Source organism: Dreissena polymorpha, chromosome 1 (assembly GCF_020536995.1).
Source record: "Dreissena polymorpha isolate Duluth1 chromosome 1, UMN_Dpol_1.0, whole genome shotgun sequence".
Lineage (NCBI taxonomy): Eukaryota > Metazoa > Mollusca > Bivalvia > Myida > Dreissenidae > Dreissena > Dreissena polymorpha.
The window spans coordinates 83636974-83658517 of NC_068355.1; the positions used below are offsets into that span (position 1 = coordinate 83636974).

A 21544-nucleotide genomic window follows, 5' to 3' on the forward strand; every position below is an offset into this window, starting at 1 on the left:
ATGTAACTGTTACATCGTCGAATTTATATTTTTATTAAGACATAGCTATGTTTAAAATACATTGAACTTATAAGCCAATATCAATTACACTTTTGGGTCACACCGGGATACAATTATTTAGCATTCAAACACACCGATTGAGATAAAAACTAGGGGAACCCATGCTGAAATTTTCAATTTTAACTGTTTAGCAGAAGCCACCATACCCAATTTTCTTGGGTGAATGTGGAGGCTTCTGGCAGCATGATTCTGTGAATATAAATGGTGACAAACATTTGATTCTGCATTTATTAAACATGTTTTATTGACCTTTTAAAGTATGTGTGAAAAATGTAATAATTTGTAACGACTGTTACAGGTTTTACCGGGTTCTTCAAAAGCAACACCTGCAGTCGAGTCCATGCCAGACAGAGTGTGCATGTGAATGAATTGCCTTTTGACTTACTTTTGTGTGTTCCTTATCAAATACACAAAGATTTTTAAATATTTGTGTATGTTGTTTTTTTAAGAAAATAGAATCACCAGAACAGGTACAGGCACCCTTAAAATGCGTCGAATCCAGGAGCTTCCGGGGGCCCGGAGGCCCCCTTGTCTCCTGGACCCACCGAGGGCCCTGCGACCCCCTGGCCCCCAGCTTTAAGTTTAGGATTTTCAAAATATCCAACTTTGACCCCTGCAAATGCTTTGCTAAAACTTTGGCTACAGTTTCTAAAATATGGCTACACAAAATTCCATTTGGCTAAAATGTTGGCTACAGAAATTTTTGGGCCAGGGGAGCCCTGTTTGGATTGTATTTGGGTCATCTGGGGTCAGCAACTAGGCACTAGGTCAAATAATAGAAAAACCTTGTGTAGACTGTAGAGGTCACAGTTTTCATCAGACCTTAATGAAATATAGTCAGAATGTTTGTCTTGTTAAAATCTGGGTAGGGATTGAATTTGGGTCATCTAGGGTCAAAAACTAGGTCAGATTAAAAAAACAAACTTTTGTAGACAGTAGAGGTCACAGTTTTCATTAAATCTTTATGAAATTTGGCCAGAATATTAATCTTGATGAAATCTGGGTTGGGATTGTATTAGGATCATCTGGGGTCAAAAACTCGTACCTGTACGAGCTCCATCCCGCATCTGTCAGTCATTGTGCCTTCTGATAATCAGTATCTCGCGGGCTGATGTATATGTCCTTGGAAAATATCTTGATTTTCGCCAAAACGTGTACAATAAATCCAATGTCGGGCAATAACTGTGCGTTGATCGATCGATCTTTTTTAGACCTTTACTCGATTCCTTCCCGGGCCAGGAGTTAAAATTGAGAGTTAAAATTAATCAAGACGCTGCCGGATTCTAGAAAATGACGCGTTGACCGTGAGATCTTTTGCCGGGTGCTAGCTCGATATGTGTAAAAATACGTTGTCCCCTGATCGGACGGTGATGGGTGTCTATTTGTGACTGAGGTATTATAAAAGCCATATTTACATTCTAGTGGCCAGCCGGCCACTTGTATGACTTTATCTTAATTACACTTAGCCAGAATGTAAATCTTCACAATATCTAAGACATGTTCTTATCTTGGCCACATTGGTACAATCAAAGCACTGAAAGTACTGGTGGATTATTGACATGAAATCTCACAACGTGGCCCTGATTCAAAAGGAAACTAAGTTCATTTAGAAAAACATTCAAGTTTCTGAACCCTGTCTTCGCCACTGCGATGTTTAGTGTGTTACTAGTCTCGGACCAGCTGGTGAAGAACACGTATTTTACTTACGCGCGTTTGCGTGCTGCTGCATACACAGAAGAGGCTTTTGTGGCACGCTCATGTAAATCTTTATTTTGATTTGACCATGTGAGCTAGTTTTTGACCCCACAAGACCCAGATTCGAACTAGTTCAAAGTATCATATGAGGCAAATTGACCAAGTATCATGAAGATTGGATCAAACTTGTGGCATTTACAGTGGGTTATAATATTTTTTAAGATTTGACTCTTAGGCCTAGTTTTTTTTTACCTCATATAACACAGATTTCATAGACAAACATTTTGACCAAGTTTCATAAAGATTGGATTAAAATTGTGCCTCTGTGGTTGTTAGGATTTTCTAAGATTTGACCCGGTGACCGTTAGATAGACTGAACGTTAAAAAATAATTGGGTTTGTCATTTTGTTACTACATATCCTCAAAAAGAAAAGCTTAGCAAGACATTGTGTACATGTTAACCCCGCACTATTTGACAACCTATTCATCGTTAAATAACGGAAATAGCCGATATGATCGGCTATTTCCGTGCATTTTCATATCGGCTATTTCCGTGCATTTTCAATGCGCATGTACTAACATTTTCACAACAATAGGAAAGTATTAAAAAGAGATATACAAACAAAATATCGCCTGTGTGAATCGATTATAGTACATTCGGATACTTTTTCTCGGTAACGGCTTTTATCGTCAAATTGCGTTAACAGAGAGTTAGTTCTGCGGCGTAGACAGAAGTGCTCCGAAGTTTGCAGTAATATGCAAATTAGGCTGAAGATTGGCTACTGTGTATTATTGCCGCTTTGCGTCAATAATCCAAAAACTAGGTTACTATTTCAAGACTCAGTCTTGATGAAACTTTGGGATAATTATTATCTTGACAATATCTTGGCCTGCCAGATGTCTGTTTCTCCCTCAGTTCATTTGTTTCTTTGTTTTTGCACCAAATCTCAGACATTTATGATCTCAATTTGATGAAACTTTTTATTCAGCATCCCTTATACAGTACACATGGTCATATTGCTCTTTTATTTCTACTGTAATATAGTATGAAAGTTGTTTATTTATTTATTTTTGTGTCGCATTGATATCTCAAGAACTAATAATCCATTTATTGCTTTGACATGGGTATATTTTCTAGTTGTTCGAATCCACATTTTTGCAAGTTATTTTTATATTATTTTTTTTATTAAGACATAGCTATGTTTAAAATACATTGAACTTATAAGCCAATATCAATTACACTTTTGATGCAGCTACCCCACCAATATGTCATGTGCATATTGTTAGGCCGTTCAAGTGAGTTTAATTCATTTAAAAATTGCCTCATTTTATTGTTCCCATTATTTAAGTAACAGTCTATCAAATATTTACAAACTATTTTTTTTGCTAAACAATTCTAAGTAAAGAGATATTTTGCATTGTGCAATATTATCCATACTTATACCACAAAAAAATGAATATTATCATGATTGTTGTTCTTTCATTATGACTATTTTGTTTATTTAAGGCAGAAAAAGAAAGTGCTGTTGACAAACACATAAAAGTAGCCCATGGAGTAACGCGTGTAAGTTTAACAAGATCTGTTCAAACTTAAGCTGATAAATTTCTTTGTAAAGAATTATTAGAAGTCTGCTTGTAAACACTGAGACATGGAGTTTTTTGTTTAGATTGCATGTTTTTTCTGATAATTTAGTCATTGACCTCTTGGTATTGTATAGGAATTGTTGCTGAAACAATAATGATGAACTTCTTCATTTAGAATGTCAAGTGCTTCTTAGGAATGAAAATATTGAATATAGTCTTTTTCGTCTAGCTTGATATAGCTATCACAATGGTGGTATGGAGTAAGTGTCAATCAAGGGTCTGTTGGCTAGCTATTGTGATTCTATATTATACAAACTAATTATATATATATTTATATACGCAACACACAAGCTGGGTTCTTACATGCCTTTTAATATGTTTCTCTAAACAAATACTATAATAGTAATAACACATTTGTAATTCAGTCTTTAAATATAAATGATCTAAACAATAAGTCGAAAATGTCTCAAAGAAATCTCTAAGGCATTGCAATGCAGTTTTATAGTAGTTGTCAAAGTTGTTTTTTAGTTGTCACAAAGTTGTCTAAGCCCTGAAATGATTATTTGCAGATATTCTAAAATGATATAAATAATTACAGATTAACAATCACATCAAGTATGTGATCATAAATATATACACAGCACACACATATCTAATGGTGGTCAGTATAAGGCATCTCCTATATTGTAGCACAATATCACAACTTAGCATTACAATCACAACAACTTAGCATTACAATCATAATGCTAATCATCCAAATAATAAAACATATATACAATTCTGAAATTAATTTACAAAACATTTAACAACATAACATACCAATTGTGGATTGGCATCCTATGACTGCTTACGACTTAATTAAACCTTGTCTGCAGATGATCCCCAGTGCTGTAACTGCAATATTATTCCATAGTTGCTAGCAGATAGTAAAGAATTTTTGTTACGAGTTCAAATTAAAAAAATATGCTGCCATCATGAAAACTACCAAGGTCAGACAAAACAACCACTATTATCTACTTAATACTTACCAGTAATACAATGCTGACAAAAGCACTATTAAATGACCATCTAGACATACATCCTAATAATATATTTACATAGTTAAAATACAACATACCTTTATGGAAAACAAAATAACTACTGCGACCAATATGGACAACTGCTTTTCCGCAAATTGTGATAAACGCATAGCTTGCTTTATATATATGTATATATTCTCAATATAGGGTAACACCCAACTATTAAAAAGTTTAACTGGTCACATATATTCACCATGAGGAGATAACTTGTTGAGGACTTCTTTTTCCTTAGCTCAAAGGTTATGGTCACACTTAAAGGTTAAATATGAAATTTGCGCATAAGATAGCTTGTAAAGACCATTACGTTGTCATTCATTCTGCAAACTTAAACAACTTATTACAGATTTTCACCATTTCATTACAGTGTGCTGCAAAATAAGACCCATGTCTATAACATAGAGGTCAAAGGCCTAATTTGTCATTTACATATTGTTTCAAAAGAATTAGAATCATACAAACATATGCAAAGTAATGTTCATACGTTAATAATACAAAAAGTAACGTTGATACAAGTCTTTATTTTGAGGTGCAAGATTTAGGTTGTTTGTGTGTGACATTACAGACAATTGCTTTAAGAAAAGTTGTTGTTTTTTATTGACTGGCTATCTTGTTGTTTTCCAGGTGCAGTTTTCAACTGTCTTAGTTTTGATTGAAAAATGTGTTTTAAGATGCTGTTGTTTTTTTTGTAGCATTGGTTGTCTGAGGAGAGTAGCCCAGGAGGCATAATGGTCCAGCCTAGGCTTACAGTATGTATGGTTGCTACATGTTTAATGGATTGTTGAAGGAAGTCTAAACAGTCTGTTTTGATATTGTTATTTCCAAGACATAAATTGTGAAAAACTATTTCATTTTAGTTCAGGCAAATACTCAGTAATTTGAACCGAAAAGGAAATCTTCAAATTCCAGTAGCTTAAATACATGTATCACATCTGTTTTTATCTCTTTTTTACCTCTTACCTAAAATGACATGTATATAATCATTATTTGTGTCTGTTATTCTATTGACTTGTACCGAATTAAGCTTAATTGACACCGAGATGTACGAGCCTGATGCAATGATAAACTCGGCTTTGCTCTGGTTATTTATTTTTAGAGATCTTCATCTTAAATAAGACATTTTCAATACACTACATCAGTATTGTTTTTACTTTTTCCCATCCTATAATCTATTTTATCAATTCATTTTGAGTGGCAGGGGTTCAATAAATTTCACAGGAGTATGTCCCTTCTCTTACTTTCTCAAGCATCAAAGGAGCACAAAACATCACACATGTTTCCTCATGTATTATTATATATAAATATGACAAAGTGATTTGTTCTTTTTTCCAGCAAAAGGTTGGCCTTTTAAGTACTGGGAAAAAAAGTATTCCAGCAAAGAGAGGTATGTCCTTTTGTTAGTAAACAGCATTTTGCAGTAACTGTTGCTTCAACTAAAACCTGCCTTTTCAAGTGCGTGCTACAGAGGTCACTCACTGTTTTTATACCCCCACAAACGAAGTTTAGGGGGGTATATAGGAGTTAACTTGTTGGTCTGTCGGTAGTTCTGTATTAAGTGTTCGCTCTCTAATTCAAGTTGTTTTCATTCCATCTTCACCAAACTCAGTCAGATGTTGAACTAGATGATGTCTAGGTCAAGTTCGAATATGGGTCATGTCGGGTTAAAAACTATGTCACGGGTCACTTAGTGCGTTTTAAACATTGAGCATGGTGTTCGCTCTCTAATACAAGTAGTTTTCATCCGAGCTTTACCAAACTTGGTCAGAACTTTTATCTAGATGATGTCTAGGCAAAGTTCGAACATGAGTCATGGCGGGTCAAAAACTAGGTCACGGGGTCACTTAGTGCGTTTTAAACAGTGAGCATGGTGTCTGCTCTCTAATTCAAGTGGTTTTCATCCGATCTTCACCAAACTTGGTCATAAGTTGTATCTAGATGATGTCTAGGTCAAGTTTGAATGTGGGTCATGCCGGGTGAATAACTAGGTCACAGGGTCACTTAGTGCGTTTTAAACATTCAGCATGTTGTCCGCTTTCTAATTGAAGTAGTTTTCGTTATCTTCACCAAACTTGGTCAGAAGTTTTATCTAGATGATGTCTACGCCAAGTTTGAACATCTGCCATGCCTGGCCAAAAACTAGGTCACGGGTCACTAAGTGCATTTTTTAACATTCAGCATTATGCCCGCTCTCTAATTCAAGTAGTTTTCATCCGATCTTCACCAAACTTGGTCAGAAGTTTTATCTAGATGATTTTAAGGCCAAGTTAAAACATGGGCCATGCCAGATTAAAAACTAGGTAACGGGGTCACTTAGTACGTTTCCGCTCTCTAATTCAAGAAGTTTTCATACGATCATCACCACACTTGGTCAGAAGTTGTATCAAGATGATGTGTAGGTCAAGTTTGAAGATGGGCCAAACCAGGTCAAAAACTAGGTCACGGAGTCTTTTAGTGCGTTTTAAACATTGAGCATGGTGTCTGCTGTTTTTTGTGAAGACAACATGCAAAGTATTGTGTCAAGTCAGCATGTGGGGGTATTCGCCACGTCTGTGACAAAGCTCTAGTTTTCAATTTTTTCCATGACACCAAACATGCGTATTTTCCAGACACTGCTTTGTAAATTCGAACCATTTCAAGAAGTTTTTATAAAATTTCCAAGAAATGTTCCTATGGTTGCACTTCATCAAATTCCTTTTGTTTTAAAAAAAGGTTGGCATTTAGGAAGTCCAATTACATTTAAAATAAAAGCATTAAAAAGGCAAACACATTTTTTTTTAATTGTTATATATTGTTTGTGTTTGCATGCTTGTCTATGCTCATGCATACCTGACCAATATACCCATACACAGAAGTGTCCTATTCTCAATTGGATCAATTTATTTCCAAAATTAGGGTTGTCTAGTATATATATATATGTTATAATTAGAATATTTCTTACATAAATTCATTTAAGCAAACAGCACAGACCCAGATGAGACGCCGCATCATGCCTTTTTTCTAGACGCTAGGCATAAATGGGTTAACATGAGTGTTACTCACATTTGTGATAATACTTAGAGTGAGAATATTTATACAAACACAAAATTTAAAAATAACCTCTTTCAAGATGCTAATATACATTTGATTTCCTAAATGCCAAACCGCCATATGTAATATGGGTAACCTTTAATGGTTATGTAAAAAAATCATGTAAAATAACTTAAAAATTAATTTCCCATTCCTTTTATCCTGTTTTTCTTTTGCATGCTAAAGTTGAACATTCCATGTTCAAGTGCTTGTGAACATTTTATTTATCTAAATGAGGTAAATATCCATAGTTGTTTTATTGTTTTGTTGATTTCAGTTTTGATTCCATCTCACATATCTCAGCAGACAGATGAGAACATCAGGAAACTTGTTGAGGATGTAAACTCAGAGTTCCAACAGTCAATAGATGTTACCATCAGGTCACTTTGCAATAGAAAGCATTTAAAAAAATATCCTAGCTATGTCAATATTTCTGTTGTTTAAATTGTCTTCATGTTTATGTACACATTATTTTAATTATTTGACAATCATGTGATTGTAAACCCTGCACAATAAAATTGTAAGTAAAATTGTTTGGGAATTATTACTGGTTTCACATTGTCCGCCTGGCTGTTTTCAGTGTCTACATGTCTGGGTTTTTGCTAAAATAACAACTTCCAATTTCACAAACAGACAGATCTCTTTGCATGAAATTGCAGTGCAAAACAGTAATATCTCTTGCTCTTATAATTTTAGAATTATTGCTCTTTGTTTTTGTTTAATTTTTTTTTTTTTGAAGTAAAAAAAGACGGAACACTTATCACTTAAGGTTCAGAAACTTAATAAATAAGTATTTTAAATGAAAGGCAATCAATGTTTGAGATTTATATATATTACAGATATTTTTATATCTCCCAGTCTATACTGGGGAACTGATATTGTTTTTTGCTCTGTCTGTTTGTTTGTTTGTTGGTTTGCGTCAAACTTTAACATTTGCCATAACTTCAATATTGAAGATAGCACCTTGATATTTGGCATGCACGTGTATCTCATGGAGCTGCACATTTTGAGTGATGAAAGGTGAAGGTCATCCTTCAAGGTCAAATGACATATATGGAGGGGGGGACATAGTGTTTCACAAACACATCTTGTTCATTTATGCAATTATTCGTGTAAAAAAAAACATGTTTATCCCCCCTTCTCCATTGATAATGACGGAGGCCTATAGCATTTTTCCTGTTCATAGCTGTGTTTGTGTATGCGGGCAATTGTGTGCATGAAAGGAATTATAGTAGGGTTGTCTATTGGTTTGCTTGTGTGAATATTATTTCAATTGAAATTGACCATGTCATTATCAAGTGTACATGTTCAAAACTGTTTTTTTTTTACATGCTCTATGATCCATACATTTCTATGTACCCTTGAACTTAGCCATGAGTATGGTAGTATTATAAAATGCTTTAATTCTGGTTTTGCAGTGGAAGTAGTGGCACAGCATCTCTGATAGGAACCCCATCATCTGAGGATGTTGCACAAACACGGTTGTCCCAACGGTGAGTAATGGTCGGTGGGCAATCAATATGTACAGTTTGTTACAAATAAGCTTTGCCTATTAAATAATATTGTATTTACTATTCCTTAAGCATAAACTCCAGACATGGTTTTATACTAACATTTCTACTGTAAGAAGAAAAATGGAGAAATAAATAATTCTAACTAAAATCTAGCTGATGGCAGCTGTGTCTAAGTCTCTTGTTACATGTAAGAGGGATGATCCAGAAATTGAAGGATTTTTAACCAGGTTTTCCGAAGGAAAAAACTGGTTATTAGATTGGCGAATGCGGGCGGGCTGGCTGGCTGGCTGGCGGGCTGGCTGGCGGGCTGGCGGAATAAGCTTGTCCGGGCCATAACTATGTCGTTCATTGTCAGATTTTAAAATCATTTGGCACATTTGTTCACCATCATTGGACGGTGTGTCGCGCGAAATAATTACGTCGATATCTCCAAGGTCAAGGTCACACTTTGAGTTCAAAGGTCAAAAATGGCCATAAATGAGCTTGTCCGAGCCATAACTATGTCGTTCATCGTCAGATTTTAAAATCATTTGGCACATTTGTTCACCATCATTGGACGGTGTGTCGCGCGAAATAATTACGTCGATATCTCCAAGGTCAAGGTCACACTTTGAGTTCAAAGGTCAAAAATGGCCATAAATGAGCTTGTCCTGGCCATAACTATGTCATTCATTGTGAGATTTTAAAATCATTTGGCACATTTGTTCACCATCATGGGACGGTGTGTCCCACGAAAGAATCACGTCAATATCTCCAATGTCAAGGTCGCCACGACTAAAAATAGATTTAAAAAAAAAAAAAACTTACAAAGGGGGTTAATTTTTTTTGGTCATTTCAAAAGTTCAGTTTGAGTTTTCTCCCTTTATCAGATTTTTTTTTCACAATGAAAACCTGGTTTTGTGACAATTTTGTCCCTTGTATTTTTTTTAACTTGCGAATTATGACAATTTTATATCATATTATATACTGAATATAATGAACATCAATTTTGCAGATTTCAATTATTTAAATCATTTTAATTTAGGATGTTGTCATGTGTATTTATATAGGCATAATATTGGCCATCTAGCTTTATATACAATGTACCATAATTTTTTAATGTTCATTTTGTCAGGAATTTCAGTGTGTAATCATTTATTAATTTGTTGTTAATGTATGCATCATTCCATCATCAGATATTGATATAATATTTTCAAAAAAAATTAATGATAACGTGAGCCACATACAAATGACCACATCCTATCAGGGAACAGTTAGGCCAGTCATAAACTTTTAAGTCATAAGTCATAAACTTCAATAACTCTTGAAATCAAAACAAGTGAAACATTTAATAGGCTTTAAACAACATGGACAATGAATATTTAAGCTGAACTCTTCTTTTTGACAGACATAAGTGTTAGGAGTAAATCCATTCCAACAATCAAGATTCCTCTGATCATTCACAGTAAATTTGTTTTCTTGCATGAAAGCGCATTAGAAAAACAGTGTCAAATAACCACTGCGTCTAATAACAAATACCAGCATTGGTACCAATCAGGTTTTGAGCAGTGCATGCACTGCAGCCTTAGATGCATTTAATGTTCATTGATTCAAAATCAAATTTGTTGTTCAAAGAAACTTTGATTTTTTTTATTAAATGATGTTCAAGATCCAATATGAATCATTTTATCTCATTTGTTTTATGTATTGTGCCAAGCATTAACTATTAAAGGAACCTTTTCACAGGTTTTGGCATGTATTGAAATGAAATGCATTACATATCAATTGAATAATAAAATTAAATAAATCGTACAAACACGTCACTGTTTATTTAAATGTTTCTGGTACTAAACATAATTTACATATACATTTGATGTTTGTCTATTACTATGTTTTTTTATAAATCAATTGAATAAAATAGCATTGGTGATAAATAGCAAAAATTCAAACCACGCGTATATGACAACATTCACTTTTAAAAGGTCTTTAGCGCCATCAATTTGTAAAATTATCCTAGACCGAACATTATTATTATTTCTTTTTTTCAGCTTTTAATAATAACTTAGAACACTTATATTCATCAATATTGATAAATGAAAAAATCGGTTCTCAAAAGCAAATATCTGCCTTGTGTGGGCATGAACTTTAAGTCTATTGTCCATATAGCAACCGAAAACATTTTTACAAAAGGATTATTAACTTATTATAAGTAATTTCTCATTTTATCAGAGCTCCAGATAAGGATTTGTGAAATTAGTAACAGTATGCCACTGACAGAAAGAAAAGGAGTAACGCTTAAAATCAATTAGTACCTGTACTACCATATCCAAAAATACAGGTAGTACTGTACTACCAGTGTTCTTGAATATTGAAGGGTGTATAACTGACTTTACAGAAACATTTGCAGCAATTATAATAAATATATGTAGCTTCTTAAACAGTTACTGTATAAGGTTTTCCATTCTGAATTATGATGCAAATACAACTACACATTAAAACTCATGACTAATACTGTTTCTTCATTTTTCTTGACAAGAAAACACAAGCCACCTAGTAAGCTAAGTAAATGAACACTTATTTCACTGTCTCATCCGTTTCCCATCGTGTTTTCTAACGTTTAAAGCCACCGAGCAATCAAATCGTTTAATATTGGAGTGACAATGTCTTTTTCTGGGTTTACAGATTTAATGTCAGGATGATTAGACGACACCGTATGTACTCATTTTATGACAACTAAGTGTTGTTTTGAACTCCTTTCTGTTAAACCAGCATTACATTGCGCGCAGACATATTGTTTTTGACGGATTTATAAGTTACAGGAAATCACGCGACAGAATAGGCATAAATATATGAACCCAGTCTACAACTTTTCGGTAATTTAAATTAACGAAAAGCGCTGTTAGGTTAGAGACCAACAAATAAGCCTCGCAGACGTATCGGTACGGCCAGATTGTTTTCGTAAATGCGTAAAACGGATATTAATGTCGTAATTGTACGTCCAGTTTATAAAAATAAATGCGTAACTCTTCATGAAAAAGGCGTATTTACGGCTGTACGGCCTTTATCTGGAGCTATGTTTTATAACAATACTTTGATTGTCTGCTTTAAGTTATTATTGTTTTCAGGGATGTATAAGATAAATCCAGTGACAAAAATATTTGTAAAAATATAATAAAAACAAGACTTTGTAATTTAAGATCATTCGTTTTCAAGTTTACCTTATTTGGGGGTGGATAGAAATGAGATACCCAAAATAAAACCTCAGTCTGTTTAATTTACAAGTCAGTGCAGTTCATGCAGTCTAACTTGGAATATTATTACATTCCTGGATCTATTATCCGTTTGAAAGGTATCATACTATTTTATAGTGTACAACTCTAAATATTAAATGACCAAAAATAATATATCTACAAGAACACATTGCAACATGCACATAATACATTATTTACAAGAACACAGCACAAAAGCGTAAACAAGAATATCTGATCAACTATACAAGATAAGTATTGATGCAAAGCATCAAAGGGCGTCGGGAATTTCAGTGTCAAAGGCACTCAATGAAGTTACATGGAACGATTTTTTTTTCTACTGTAAATATTAATATAGTTGGCGATTATTTCAAACAAAATAGAAAAAGATACTGGTATAACCATTATCTATGATTTTGTGTTATAACCCACGTAAATGAAATTAGTAGTAAAGCAAGCCAGAGCTTAGGATTCTTAAAACGAAACATTCATTCTTCTAAAATGGAAACTAAGGCAGCGGCATATAACAGCATTGTTAGACCATCCTTGGAATATTGCTCTAGTGTGTGGGACCCTTACCATCAGAAAGATATTGATAAAATTGAAAATATTCAGCGTCAAGCCGCCAGATTTGTAACGAATAATTACAGCAAGATACCGGGCACGGTCACAAATATAATTAAGGATTTGAATTGGAATACCTTGCAATCAAGAAGACAACAAGCTAGACTCATTTTGTTTTATAAAATAGTATATAATCATGTTGATGTCAATCCCCTTCACTATCTCACTCCATACATTAGACACTCACGCCATCACCATCACATGGCATACCAAATACCACCAAGTACAGCTGATTACCACAAATTTTCTTTCTTTCCAAGAACAGTTGTACAATGGAACACACTTCCATCTTATGTAGTCAGCGCTGATACGATCCCTGGATTTAAATCAGTGCTGTCTACATCAGTGTTCCTTCCTTAGATCACATGATTCTGCTTTTATCCTGTTTTTTAACTCGACTAATATTCTCACCACATGCACAGTTGTATATGTATATATTTAAGTCTTAAGGGCTTAAGGTGTTAGGTTTTGCACCTTTTTTTATCACTGTTGATAGGATTTTCCTGAGTGGATTGAGTAACTCCGGAAACCTATCAATCTATTTCTTTTTAACCCCCTCGAGCATGGCCATAATGTATCAGTATTGAACATAGCCATTATTTTAAAAGAAGAAGAAGAAAGAACCCCCAAATAACCATTATCTTTGATGTTGTGTTATAACCCCCAAATAACCATTATCTATGATTTTGTGTTGTAACCCCCAAATATTTCATAGTTCATTTTATTTACATTGGTTTCCTTTTTTATCCCCCGCCATAGGCAGAGGGATATTGTTTTGGTGTTGTCCGTCTTTCCGTCTGTCTGTACGGACCCATATCTTGGAAGTGCTTTGGCGGATTTCATTTAAACTTGGTATGAGTATATATATGGATAAGGGGATGATGCACGCCAAATGGCATTGTACACCATCTGTTAATAACGGAGTTATGGCCCTTTTTATCTTGAAAAATTTTTTTTTGTGTGTCAGGAGCCATATCTTGGAAGTGCTTTGGCCGATTTCATTGAAACTTGGTATGAGTATATATATGAATAAGAGGATGATGCACGCCAAATGGCATTGTACACCATCTGTTAATAACAGAGTTATGGCCCTTTGTATCTTGAAAAATTCTTTTTTGAGTGTCAAATATAACACTTTTGTTGTCCAGAAGCATATTGGCGGGGGATATCAATTCAACGAATTTGCTTGTTTTTACTGGCATCTGTGCGCAGTTTTCATTAATGGAACAGAACTGTGTAGGTTTTAAAAAATCTGCTTCATCTTATAAGCGTAATTTCATATTTTTCTCAACTTCTAGGGGAGATGATACTGAACTTATTCTTACGTTGAACATTTACGATAGGGGTTGAGTACTCATTGATATGAAAACACTGTAAAAGTTTTAATGTGTTTACAAACCCCCCCCCCCCACCCTCTCACACATATATTTCATGGGCGTAATAAAAACAAAAAATGGTTACAATAAAACAGCATATTTATTTAAACTAAAATGTCTACATCAAAACAAAAAGTTAACATAGAACACAAATAAAATAATTTGATTCAACTGGGGCTCGAACCTTGGGCCTCTCACATGTGAAGCGAGCGTGTAACCACTACACTACGGAACCGCTTGAAAAATCACCTTCTAACGAAGATATTAATAAGTGACTGTAGTGTAACGGTTATCAATAAAGCAATAAACCATGTAATCGCTGTCGTCTTGTAAAATTGAAGAAAATACGTGTTAACCAAAACTCGAACAGCAAAAGTCTGCGCTATTGTTAGAAAAACCACAAAATAAATATATTTTGATTATGTTTTGTTTTTATACAAAACCAGAAAGTTTCACAGGTTCGCGTATTTGCCCAGTCCGTGTGATCTTTTATTATTGCCCAGTCCCTGTGATCAGTTATTAATTAAAATAATTAGCTTTGCATTATTGGCAATAAATGTTGTAGTAAATGTAATAGGCACAAATGCAGTACTTATTTACACTAATTTACACAAAAAATCACCACTATGCAAGATATTCTGAAAACAAAAATATATACATTGATCCGTAAAATAACTTTTCCTCACATAAGCGAAAAAAAAACGTATTACATACTAGTTGCCGCACTTCAGTGCGACGCCAATAAATAAGACTTTGAACACCATAGATCCAAACTAATAGTTGTCGGAGAAATTGTAATAGCCTTTCGGGTCATTCTTGAAAATGACCAAATTGTTAGGCATATTTACTTCAAAACTGATCCTGAGTTTAAATGAAAGTGCCAATGCTTTAGTTATGTAGTATAGTAATCTAGTATACGTCTTTCAGTGCCTTCCCCAGGAATTTTTTCAGGCGCCCCGGGGCCGATCGGGGTGGGTTCGGGAGGGGTGTCCCCTCCGTACGTTGATTTTTTATTTATTTAACGTGTCAATTCACGTTCTGTGGTGCGTTATAACTCAAAGAAAAACAGCGTCAAAAGACGTCATTTGGTGCGCTATGACTCTTAAAAAAAATCCCCCAGTCATTTAAAAATATATTTTTTTATATTGTTTAATTGTTTTAAAACTTTTCCGCACAGATAGTAAAATCCCGCCTCGAATGATTCCCCAATACATCCGTTTCAACCTGACTCTATTCCTGTATACTTACTATTTTTCAAGTTTCTATTTATTACCCGATAATCCCGTTTATTCCGTTGTTATCAATCTCTTTCTAGTAAATATTTACGATAAAAGCTTTCAGTTATTTCTTTAACACAAACCTTGCCATTTTTTAAGTGACTATTTATAGATTTGATGAAATATTGCCTCTGAATATGCCTCTGAATATGCGTCAATCCCCTGACCTGTTGTGTGCTTGTTAAAACGCTCAATACACGCCATTTGTATGCAATAGACGCGACGTTGTACATGCTGCATAATTTTCGCGCTCTTTTTAATTGAGAAAAAGATTCGACACAAAATAAATTTGCACTGCTAATTTGAAGCAAAAATATTTAACGTTGCGGTAACATTTACATTCGGAAGTGTGTTTCGGATTAAAAACGCGTTAACATCGACTTACGGGAATGGGTTTCGGATTACAAATTTAATTATTCCCATTTGAGATTTCAACAAATATTAACCGTTGCGTTATAAATTCAACGATAATTTGTTTAAACACTTTACGAGTCGAATAAATGTTTTGACGGAATAATGCATGAAATTCATGTTGTCCACGAGGATCACGGCCGGTTGCCATCATCAGCCTTCTAACTATCGATTATCGGACGAAACATTTACAAGTGTGCGTAATTAATTCAACGAAAATTTGTTAAAGCGCATTACGTGTCGAATAAATGTCAGAAAAACGAGGTGAATCAGTTCTATAAATGGACATGTTGAAATATACATGTACTGGAATTAAATAAATTGTTATCACATAATTGTAACCGGTAGTCATTTGCACAACTTACTTGCTATAATAATTAATTGTTTACCACTTGCAATTAATTTCTCGTATTAATTATGAGTCATAGGTAACACTTGTTTACAGTAAAAAGGTGTGATGATGATGCCCGAAACCGTCTTTAATGTTCTGTCCTGTACTAATTACCGGTTTTATATTGCTCAAATGGTACAACTTCTTGCTAATCAAGCTGCGATAAACTCTTACTTCATGCCCGACGTCAATCAAAAATAATGGTCGATAGTTAACCCCGCCCTCATAAGCATTTGCGTAACCGATTGGACGATGAACTTCACAGTTTGACGACTGGAAAGTTACCAGATACATCCTTGTCAGCATTTAAATGACCGTGTAATGTGGCTTGAATAATCGATACGCGCGTCATGCTATTCTCTCATCAGTGGATTATCCATTACCCCATGTGGTGTTTATGGCGATTACTTGTGAAAGTAGGTACCGATTGCTCTTTTAAAACAGGAAATATTGATACACTGATAGGGAAACCTTGATTTTTTTGGACAATCTCCACTTCCTTTTACTGAAGAATACACTGATCGGAAAATTTCAAGCGCCCCGGGGACTCTGATTTCGAAATTCAAGCGCCCCGGCAAGGGGCGCTTAAATGGCCTGGGGAAGACCCTGGGACTCTTTCAACAAAAACTATTCCGAATCCGATTTTTTAAATTGTGTGCTGTTCGAACCACATGTATCCTTACATTCACCGCAAGCAGTGGAGCATTCGAGTCCAGTTTTCATACATGTGCACCTTTTCGAGTCACAATTCTGCTTACATTCACACCAAATCATGTTGAAAAGTTTTCAGGAGCAACCTGGATATCGGTCTTTATAGGTACGAGATTGTCCTTTACTTTTTCCAAACCCAAATATGCTGGGTCAAGTGTTAATTCCTTACGAATCCACTCCTACATCTGCTATGCTAAATGTTTGTTTTTTAAAAGGTTTACCATTTCAAAATATTGTAGCCAAAGTGCAGCTGTTGGATTTTTGATATTGCTAGTTTATATTTTTGGAAGGATGTGTACATTATCTGAACACCTATTTCTGTAGACGGATTAAAGTCAATTTGACCAGAAACAAACTTCTCGTACAAATCAACTAGTTCGTCTTTTGATTCATTAAAAGCAGAAAACCGTCTCCATTAACTAATTTCAATCTGAGCCTGACATAAGCTGACGGATACAACCAAGGTCAGTCATAATACAATAAAAACCACAAAATCACACGAGAATACCTTTGAGGAGACTTGTGTTGTTTTCATTGCATATTAGTTGGACCGCTTTTCAATACAATCTCTGATCAAAGGTAACGATAGCAGGTTGTTCATTCTCGCATGCATGCTTGCTGACAAAGGATAATGCAGTGTAAATACATAACATGTCACCTGGGTCTATGTCTATCATTGGTAAAAATACACCAAAAGATATTTCAGGAAATTGTCCCTTTCTCACCATTTGCATTAAACCTGCTACTAACAGCGGCCATGTACCACTCACTCACTTATTTGTGAACAAAACATAATCTTAGAACCAGTTTCAGTCACCTTTAATGTTGTCAAATCTGCGAGTGTAACAGGTGGTTTTTGACGTTCTGGCTGCCATGAAAGGTATTATGACCATCAAGTGTTCTAAGAGTGTGATATAAAGTGTCTGCTACATACTGTTTATACATGTCCGGTAGGAAACTGTTTATATCTGTGTTATTATGTGCAGCACTTGCTTCAAACTTCTGAGTAAGAAAAATAGAAGCGCACACTATTCAAAATATCAATTACCGGTAGATACTTCGAAGCATAGTGATAGAGCAACTGAACACTTAGTCCTAAATGCAAAGGGCAAAGAACCGACCTTTGACAGGCTGCCTGCATGATAGCTTGTCCTATTGAACATACTTTTATATAACAATCCTTTGCGCTAAATAAATCTTGTAAATCTTGTAAAAATTGCACATTTCTTTGTGACGTAAACTGTGTATTCATACCAACAGATTGAATTCGGATACACACAATAGTTTTGTCTGTATAAGCAGTCTTGAAATAATTACTGAAAAGCTTTGCTGCTTGTTTCAAAAGTTTCTTTTTTTATTTATAAAGATCATCATATCTCTTTGCACAATACAAATCATGAAGTATTAATGCTGCAGTATTTTTCGATGTTTCATTTCAATGTGCCATTTATCTCTGTTATAATTGCAGATTCCTCAAAATATTCGTCCAATCTATGTTAATTGTATTGAGCTCTATAAGCTTTATCACCACACATTTTCTTCATTTTGACTGTAAAGTCATAAATAGTTATTTGTTTATCCCCTTTTCCATTTAAAAAGTCAACTGTTTTAATGCGTCTCCTGCATCAGCGTCTCTTGGTCTTCCTGAGGATGTCTTGCTTTTTTAGCTCACCTGTCACGAAGTGACATGGTGAGCTTATGTGACCGTGTGATGTCCGGCGTCCATTGTGCGTGAGTGGTTGTGTCCGTCAACAATTTGTTTGTGTAGACTGTAGAGGTCACAGTTTTCATCCAATCTTTATCAAATTTGGTCAGAATGTTTATCTTGATGAAGTCACGGTTGGGATTGTATTTGGGTCATCTGGGGTCAAAAACTAGGTCACTAGGTCAAATAATAGAAAAACCTTGTAAAAACCTTGTGTAGACAATAGAGGTCACAGTTTTTATCCAATCTTTATGAAATTTGGTCAGAATGTTTATCTTGATGAAATCTGGGTTGGGATTGTATTTGGGTCATCTGGGGTCAAAAACTAGGTCACTAGGTCAAATAATAGAAAAACCTTGTGTAGACAATAGAGATCACAGTTTTCATCCAATCTTAATGAAATTTGATCAGAATGTTTATCTTGATGAAATCTGGGTTTGGATTGTATTTGGGTCATCTGGGGTCAAAAACTAGGTCATTAGGTCAAATAATAGAAAAACCTTGTGTAGACAATAGAGGTCATAGTTTTCATCTGATCTTAATGAAATATGGTCAGAATGTTTATCCAGATAATAACTGATTTTGAATCTTTACAGGGCTCCCGCTGCCGTTCACCAGATTCGCCAATGGCGAAAACTTAGCAAATTCAGCGAATACAATAATGATATTTTTCCTGACAAATGCCGTCTCAGATAATAAACTCTTTCAGCTGTAGACTGTGCTTCATTACATCGCCGTGTTATTGACCCGAAAAATTGATACGCAGTTGGCATTAACACCGGTCAGAACCGGTCATCGAGACAAAGGAAAATGACTGGTGTGAAAACCGGCTTAAATAAACAATTACATCTGATTAAAGATTAAAGATTGCTGCCAATTTCAATCAATTTGAGTAAAAGCCTTTAGCGAATTATCAACTTAGTCACACAATGAACGTAAGTAAAGAAGTTGATAATTGATGTTAATTTCGAGAAGTTTGTTATGTTTAAGCTAAAGAAACTTCAGCGTACAGTTTATATATTATACCTGTACGCTGAAGCCAACCCTGTATCGAAAGTCAACCAGAGTTGTAACATATTTATGTCACGCTATAAATCAAAGAAAGCTCATTTTCTTGGATACATTTCTACATATATTGGTGAATCAATATGAATTACTGCATCGGGGAATATTTTAAGGTTCAAATGTTTCAAATGCATCTTACAATAGATGAAAATAACTATCATCAGTCTGAAATTCACAATTTTGACGCCATAGTCACTTTTTCACTTGACGAGTTTTTATTTGGATACTTTCAGATCAACCTTGACATTTTTTGCTGAAATTGTAAACATTACTTTCGTTTTCTGAAATCTATTATTTGTGATTAACAACTTACGTCTGGTGGATTATAAGACTGATTTCAGTGTGAATCAGGTAGTTTTAAATAATATTTACTTTGAGTTTATATTTACACTACCATTTGTTTACAAAACAAGCCAGAATAATCTAAAATACCGGGAAATGTCATTCTGAATTTGAAAACACTTGAGCACATGGTATGTTACTAAAAATAGAAATAACGTCATATGACCGTGAAATCTCGGGAGATTCGCATTTCAAGAAAGTCTGTCACAACGCTGTTTTTCTCAATATGTAAGAGCAGAATAGATAAATTTTAAATGTTTAAGATAGTATTTTGTGAAAGAATATATCAGTTAAAGGTGCAAAATGTCAATCTTTCCGATCAAGTGGTTGATTTGAGCCAATAACTGCATTTGAAAGCTGTTTTGGACCGGTCTTTGTTATCTGTCAACTTTTCGGGAATTTCTGGTTGACTTTCGTATTGGGGTTGGTCCATAACTATAAAGTCTCGCCAGTCAAAAATCATAAAAAGCGACATTTAAAGTTATGGAAGCCAGAACTAGTAATGTTTGTGATGATTAAAGGCTAAATGTGTTACAATTGTGCATGACGATAGATGAACGGGTATAAAACCCTTGACATTTTGGGCGAAAGTGTCGGATATTGCGACTGCCATTATGGCGACCATAGGCATTAAGCATCCTTTGGACTCTGACGAATCTAATGACACGATATAAAAAAAAATCAAATCTGATAATAGATCATTCTAAGATGTTTGGCTTTCGGAATTTAAGTGGTTAGACTATAATGCAAAATCAAAAACGATGTATTGCAAAATATGCATACAGTTTCAAAAATCAAATTCATTCACTTTGGGTGTAGTATGTTGAAAAAAGACAACATTTGAAAACACGAAAAATCAAAAGGTAATAAAAAAGATTGACAATCAATATTAAAATGAATATACATGAACAATTTTTATATTATTAATAATATATTAAAAATAACAATAATATTTTGTTATGTTCATAATAAATATATATTGACACTTTTCAAAATGAGCATTTTGTTTTGAAATTTAGCATATTTAATTTTGTTTATTTCAGATCACCAAGAGGCATCACAAGCTTGAAGTCTGAAAAGATCAATGACAAATGCGCAGGCTGCAGCAATATCCAAAAATGAAGCGGCTGTAGTGTCGGCTATTACTAATGTGTACTTTGCTGCACAACATACACTCGCATCATCGCTGGTTCCAGACCTGAACAGATTGTGTGTCTTGCAGGTAAAAAGATAAATAAAACATCTTTAAAACAAATTTGATTTGTTTTAAATTGATTGATAAAATTTGATTTTGTTTAAGTTTGCTACAAATATTGAGCAAAATATACTTGAAATCATAAATTATATTTTCAGGATGCAAATTTGTATTAATAAATTTTTATAGGTGCAACCCAGCTCAATGACCTTCGAGTTGACAGCC

At 34.5% G+C, this 21544-nt stretch overlaps 1 protein-coding gene across 7 annotated transcripts in view; it reads left to right on the forward strand.

Annotated features, from left to right (window-relative positions):
- The window catches only part of LOC127838383 (uncharacterized), a 101861-nt gene that overhangs the window by 36673 nt on the left and 43644 nt on the right, over positions 1-21544 (forward strand). For all 7 annotated transcript variants that reach the window (XM_052366142.1, XM_052366135.1, XM_052366151.1 and 4 more), the window contains 5 exons: positions 3263-3319; positions 5108-5164; positions 5748-5799; positions 7759-7861; positions 8900-8974. In XM_052366142.1, coding sequence (XP_052222102.1) covers positions 3263-3319; positions 5108-5164; positions 5748-5799; positions 7759-7861; positions 8900-8974 — 344 coding nt within the window. The remainder of the gene's footprint in view (positions 1-3262; positions 3320-5107; positions 5165-5747; positions 5800-7758; positions 7862-8899; positions 8975-21544) is intronic.